General features: G+C 46.2%; 1 protein-coding gene across 1 annotated transcript; it reads right to left on the bottom strand.

Moving 5' to 3' along the window:
- Nucleotides 1–3,879: 3,879 nt before the first annotated feature.
- Nucleotides 3,880–6,425, bottom strand: gdf3 (growth differentiation factor 3; the record flags this gene model as incomplete). The annotated part of the gene is made up of 2 exons (XM_080536677.1): nt 3,880–4,829; nt 6,146–6,425. The coding sequence occupies 2 exons, from the start codon at nt 6,423–6,425 to the stop codon at nt 3,880–3,882; spliced, it is 1,230 nt and encodes a 409-aa protein (XP_080392803.1).
- Nucleotides 6,426–7,024: the final 599 nt, after the last annotated feature.

Genomic DNA, 7,024 nt, shown 5'->3' with positions numbered 1-7,024 from the left:
TACCACTTCCTGATCATGAACACATCTGTGTATTTTAGGGTCCTTTGGTGTCATCGTGTGTAACCGTCTTGTTATAAGAAGCCCAGGTGGTCTGTAGCGCTGCTGCAGAGTTCAGAATGTGCATCTATATCATGATTGTCCTGTCTCACCCCAACCATGGACTGTTCACCCTCCTACGTGGTACCGGCTCTGGGCCACGCTACAGCTTCTTCCCCTCAGCTGCCAGACTTCTGACTCTAAACTCTACACCGTCTCACTGACCATACAGTTACAGTTGTGTTCTGTGTAGATCATGCTGTACATAGCCCATCCCTGTGTATCATAGCCCACAGCCTGTCTTTTTTTGTATACTTCACTATATATGACATATTTATCATATATGTATCATATGTATCATAGCCTGTACAATTGCACATTGTATATAATCTCTCAATTTATATATACCACTGCACATCCAGTCACCATTGTATGACATTGCACATCACGCTACCATTTGCACTTTATAGATTGCTGTAAATGCTGCTGTAAATACTGCTACTTATCACCGCAATATAATTGCTATTTGTTGCACTTCTGGTTAGACGCACAATCATTTCGTTGCATTGTCTTGTACCATGTAATGACAATAAAGTGAATCTAATCTTATCTAGTAAAAACAGGATCTACTACTCTCTACTTTGTTCCTGCATGTAACATGTATGCATTGTATGATGCATGTTGACAGCTTTTCAAAGAGTGAAACCAAACCAACAATAGGAGGAAAAAAAAAAGAGATAACATTGTTGTAGTTTTATATCAAATATAGGGATAATTGAAGTCTGTCTTTCTCCATTCTGGGAAATCATAGCTAACAATTCAGTCTGCCTGGGGACAGTGCCAATGTTTTGTGTCGCACTTACTAAAGTCTAGTTTCCTGTCACCACATTTGTTTGCCCAGATTAGTGATCTCATAAAGGGTGTCGACTTTGTACATAAGGGGTGTGCTCAGAGAAGGAGGAGCTCTGAGGCTCTGGACTTTGCAAACTCTAGACTGCTGTCATGTAACTTTATAAATAAAAGGCTTCAAGCTAAGTTGATCAATCTCCTTGTGTTCAATATTCAATATCAATAGAGAAGAGACCAGATTAAATCCACTACAATATCTTATCAGCTCATCGGGGAAGTACTGTAGTGTTCTTCCTCTTGAAAACCCGACATAGCAGCTGCTTGTCACGAACCCAAACAGGCCCGGGGCCACAACGTTGCATTCAATTGTCAGAATAGAAAAGTCCAATCATACTTTCTCCATGAGTGTTGTAAGTTTATAGGTTACATGATGAGGTTACATGACAGTTGAAGGAGATTGATTCATATGTTACATGATTGATTGACAGTTAAAAGAGATTGATTGATGTGTTGCATTGTTGATTGAGTTAGGTGTTCTTATTTATCGTTAAGGTTCTAGAATGCCTTGTATGCAAGACGTCATATAAGTTGACAGTTTGTTTGTGAGAGATGCGAATTGTACATTGAATAGAAAGTGAATTATCTAATAGCTCGTTTTATAGAAAGTTAATTATCTAATAGCTCGTTTTAGAGAAAGTGATCAGAAGTGTTTGTCTGCAGATTGTATATAAAGAACCTTTCGCTTGATATCACCAGTCCTTAGCATCATTTTAGAAGGTAAAAATACTACAATGAGTCCTAAATTACTGCACTACATCAAGCCCATTGGTTTTAGTACTCCTCCCGTAACTTGACATAACAGTGTTTTTGTACATACATTAGTGTCCAGAAGATGGCAGTCTATTCACAATGTGGGAGGTAAACAAGAGCTGCAATACCAGACTTTAACCTGTAGAGGGAGCCTCGGCACACAGCTGCGTCACAGAGTGGTGAAATATCTGATTGCACTGCATTTGTGATTGTTATACAGGAGGATGAAGTTTGAGAATGTAATTTTCTCAGCATTTATGGAGTTGACGATTCATACTTCTTATGACAACTAACTTATGTATGACTAAACCATTAATTTGGTTAGGTAGGAGAGGGATTTTGACAAGAGACATTCCAAATTACGTTGTAAAATGAATCTAGTTGTAAGACCTTTAGGTAGGTGGCTGGAAGGTGCGTCATTAGGCTGAACTATTGCTAAATTACTATTCTACAACAGCATGTTTGGATACTGGATTCTGATTGGCTAGCAACAGTGGTAGATACCCCAACAACCTTCAGTTCAGACCGCATTTCCAGTATCAATCCGCCTCCCAATCAATCTGATTAAGAACACCTGTGCTGACCTACAATGCAATGGTTGATCTTGATTATGGGACTATATTCTGTGGCGGAAGGATATATGTATTCTGAAACGATTAATGATTGTAAATACATGAATTTAATGTTACAACTGTGTATTTATTTTTGATATTATGTGGGGGCTGTTGTAGAAAAGCAATTTACCATTCGAGGGCCACAACCCTGTACCAGTGGTAAATGAGTCCACAACCCCCTTACTCTCATGGTAAATTGCTTCCTTTAGCTTCATCTTCAGCCTCCTCTCTTGTAGATTGTTTCACAAATAACAAAACAATGTCTAATACAACATATATTTAAAGGTCCATTATGTGGAAATATAGCTTTTAAATAGTGCTAAATTACCACGATAAATCAGTAGCCGTCAATTAATGAGATCACATGAGGAAGAACGTGCAGTGAAGAGAGCTGTGTCAGTTCCTTCCAATAAAGCATATGACATTTTAAAATGTTACCGGACCTTATACAGCAGTTAGTTCCGACCAAGTAATTTGATTGGACAAGAGTGCCAATATCCAGTATAACAGCACTGGGACTTTTAACTACCGGTATATGTATCACTCCGAAATGACCGTTAATACAAAGTAGCTAGCCTGCAGATGTTTGTGTTCAGGTTGCTAGGCAACAGTCCAGTTGCGGAACTATTTTTTTTGATGGAGCCAAAATAAATCATTAAATAAACAAACAAATCATAATCTGATTGCCCGCACCAGAGTACTAAAGCGGTAGAATGACAGTTCAATCGTTTTTTAGACTCGGATCTATTCATACAACAAGAGACACAGCACTTTCCCGTTTTTCTCATATTTTCAGCGTCTTTGAGCCTCGGAAAAGCGCTACACAAATATAATGAATTACTATCATTACTGCGACATTTTGAAGAGAGCGCCTCAGCCAACGTTGGACCCGGAAACACGTCACGACGTAACAACCGAATAGGCCTACAAAAGAAGAATACATAATGGAATGTATAGATTTTTATTGTGACATCACAGGTAACAACAAATAACTTGCATAACCAAAGTAAAAATCCACTCTGACAAGACCATTTCTAAAAGTCAAAGTAAAACCATTTTAATGTCCACAACTTAAGAGATCAAGCACAACTCAAGTCACACATTCTATGTAGAAAAGTCAAAGTCCTGTTCAACAGACCTGTTCAACTCCAAATCTATGCCTAGCCCTTACCCTGCACATAAAACGATTGGATAGAATAGTTCACCTTTTCACCTAGCCTGCTTCCACCTACTGTATCCAAGAGATTACACAAGTGTCTAGGAGGTAGGGGCTTGGGGTCGACTGGGAACATGACGACCACCACCACCACCTCCTCCTCCTCCTCATCATCATCATCTGCAGCCACACTCATCCACCTCATCATCATCATCATCATCATCATCCACACGTCCACCACCACCCTCCACATCTGCATCTACACTCATCCACCTTCACCACCTTATCCTCATCTGCAGCCACACTCGTCCACCATGTCCTGGTAGTGCCTTAGCACCACCTCCTCCTCCTCCTCCTGCTCCTCCTCCACCTCCTCCACCTCCACCTCCTCCACCTCCTCCTCCTCCTCCACCCTCACCTGCAGCCACACTCGTCCACCACCATGTCCTGGTAGTGCCTCAGCACCACGTTGTCGTTGTTGTCGTAGTAGAGCATGGAGACGGGCGACAGGCGCACAGGGACGCAGCAGGGCTGAGGGGTCCCCCGGGGGTCCAGGGAGTGGACCAGCGTCTGCAGGATGGCATGGTTGGTGCCGTTCAGGCTCTCGCTCAGCGGGAACGGGCACTCCCCGTGGCAGTAGTTGGCCAGGTAGCCCTGCGGGGCGATGATCCAGTCCTGCCAGCCCACGTCCCGGAAGTCGATGTAGAGGCGGCGGGGCTTGCACACGTTGCTGGGCGTCACCGGCGGGAGGTACATGGCGGACGGGGTGGAGGAGGAGGAGGAGGATGTGGCGGAGGAGGCCGCGCTGCGCTTCTGTCTGGAGCTGCACTGGAGCGGGTTCAGAGACACGGCCACCAGCGAGGCCTGGAACTCGGGGAGGAGGAGGGCCGTGGTCGGCCGGGCGCGGGGCGGAGGGAGGGCGTTCCCCCACGGGCGGTAGTAGGCCAGGAGGGGGTCGTCGCCGTCCTCGACGTTGTGCGTCGGTCGTAGCGCCAGCACCAGCCCGTAGTTACGCCCCGGCCGACGCCAGCCGTCGGCCAGCGCCGTGAGGTCGAAGGTCAGCGCCGGTGACCCCGACCCCACCGCCCCGCCGCCGGGGTGCAGCTGCACTGACCGGGACAGCAGGAGGCGGCGGTTGGCGGCGGCGTCGGCTCCCCTCAGCGTGGCGCGCAGCACCCGGTAGACAGACACGCTGAGGGCCGCTGCCGGGGACCCTGGGAGGAGGAACCCCGGGGATCCTGGGAACTTTATCTCCAGCTGCGCCAGGGAGAGCTGCTCCACGGGCTGCAGCACGGAGACGTTGAAGAACAGGTGCTTCTCCACGCAGCCGTGGCAACCGTCGCCCCAGCCAGAGACCAGTCTACCTGCAGGATGATTTTTTTATTTTTTTACATTAGTCATACAATATATATATTACTCCATAATACATCATATCAGTAGCCTATATCTCGTTAATTTTCAACACACTGGGCCGGGGGATACAGAACAACGCGTTCTGTGGAATAAACAGGACAGGAGGTTCACATCGCACACTGTTATTCATTTACAAAACAATATTTATGACAAACGGCCAGCTAGATAAATGTTACCGCTAATTAGAGTAAATTAGCTCAAAAAGTTAGTTCCCATATTCCCACAGCACAGTCACAGGCTGCGTTCGTAAATTCGCTCGGGAAATCTGATCAGTACTCATGGAATGCCTCTTGTCCAATCAAATGACCTGGTCCCTTTATGACGTTGAACCCAGTTTGCACTCCTGCGCTCTCAGAGCGAATTTACGAACGCACCCTCAGTACTCCAAATTGGTTTGTTCTCCTTACAACCACTCCTGGAACATCCTGTCCCAATCCTACAGTGTTACTCCAACTGGACTTCTCTCCAGAACAGTTTAAAACTTGAGGATGTCGTCACTTTGGTGGAGTTTAAACACTTGTATTCGATGCAAATATCACAGATGTGTGTTAGTGTCATAAGGACAGATGTCTTTAGTTATAACGCCTGTGTCTCTGTAACTGTTGTACTGTAGGCATCCATAGTTGTTTCAATGCTGTGTCTGTGCGTGCGTGTGTGTGTGTGTCTGTGCGTGCGTGTGTCTGTGCATGCAGGTTGTTTTGACTGGAATATTGTTCCCCCTGTTGCTATTGAAACAGGTCTCTCAATCTCAATTTCCTTTGTTCAACATTTTCTCTCAATGAGACTAACCTGTATAAATAAAGGTTACAATTGTATAGTATCTGGGCCTTCTCTGATCATAAAGGTGAAGCAGAGGAGACAAGGAGAAGGATCCACTTTAGATTATTGGGACGCAGCCATGTGAGGAGGGAGGGACAATCAAAAGGTCACATTTTTTTTTTTTTTATCGAGTTCATTCTTTGTACTCATCGAGTAGCCTACAACGACAGCCATCCTACGACCTACACCCTGGTCCTGCACAAACCTCACCTTGGTCGTGCACAAACCTCACCTTGGTCCTGCTGCACAAACCTCACCTTGGTCCTGCTGCACAAACCTCACCTTGGTCCTGCACAAACCTCACCTTGGTCCTGCTGCACAAACCTCACCTTGGTCCTGCTGCACAAACCTCACCGTGGTCCTGCTGCACAAACCTCACCTTGGTCCTGCTGCACAAACCTCACCTTGGTCCTGCACAAACCTCACCTTGGTCCTGCACAAACCTCACCTTGGTCCTGCACAAACCGGACGATGTTCCCACGCACTCCGTACTCGGCCACCACGCACGGGTCGCCGTCTCGGGCTTCCTCGTGGTCCCGGGCGCTGGTCCTCTTAAACATCCTCCACAACACCGAGGGAACCCGCCGCTGGCCCGCGGGCTTGGGTCGACCAGAGAGGCCCAACGAACCCAAAAACATGCGCTCCTGCGTTATCCGGTCTTCGACATTTGCCAAACCACAGGCGCCAAATGATGATAATAATACGATTGTTAAAACCACCAACTTCATCGTTATTGTAAGGTACGTTTGAGGGCCTGTTGCTTAATGATAGCCTACACAAATACACGCCTGCAACAGCTTCCTTCCCCTATCAGCCCCGTGTGTGTGTGTGTGTGGCTCCGTGTGTCTGCAGGAGATGTGATTGATTATTGGCGTTGATTGAGGAAGTGGCGGTGCGCGCCCCCGATGATGGAAGTGGCGATGCGCGCCCCCGATGATGGAAGTGGCGGTGCGCGCCCCCGATGATAGAAGTGGCGGTGCGCGTCCTTGAAGTTTGTGAATTTGAGAAAATAAAATCAAGGCCTTAAAAGGTTTTGAAGATAGACATGGGTCATTAGGATTAGGGTTAGGTGCTACGTGCACTAGGTACATGCTGGCATGTCTAACCCTAACCCTAACCCTACCCCTAACCCTAACCCTAACCCTAACCCTAACCCTAACCCTAACCCTAGTTTTCCCACATGTACCGTATTCCCACATGTACCGTAACATATATATTCAAAAAAATGTTTTACGTAATTATAGTAGCTAGATAAGCTTAACTTAACACAGTAACTTTACACATATTTCACAATATTGCTTTGCTGTGCTGTGGTAGAGACGGCAAG

Source organism: Nansenia antarctica (assembly GCF_963989245.1).
Source record: "Nansenia antarctica genome assembly, chromosome: 7".
Taxonomy (NCBI): domain Eukaryota; kingdom Metazoa; phylum Chordata; class Actinopteri; order Argentiniformes; family Microstomatidae; genus Nansenia; species Nansenia antarctica.
The sequence above is the reverse complement of the archived record's forward strand: the minus strand, read 5'-3'. Positions and strand labels throughout refer to the sequence as shown.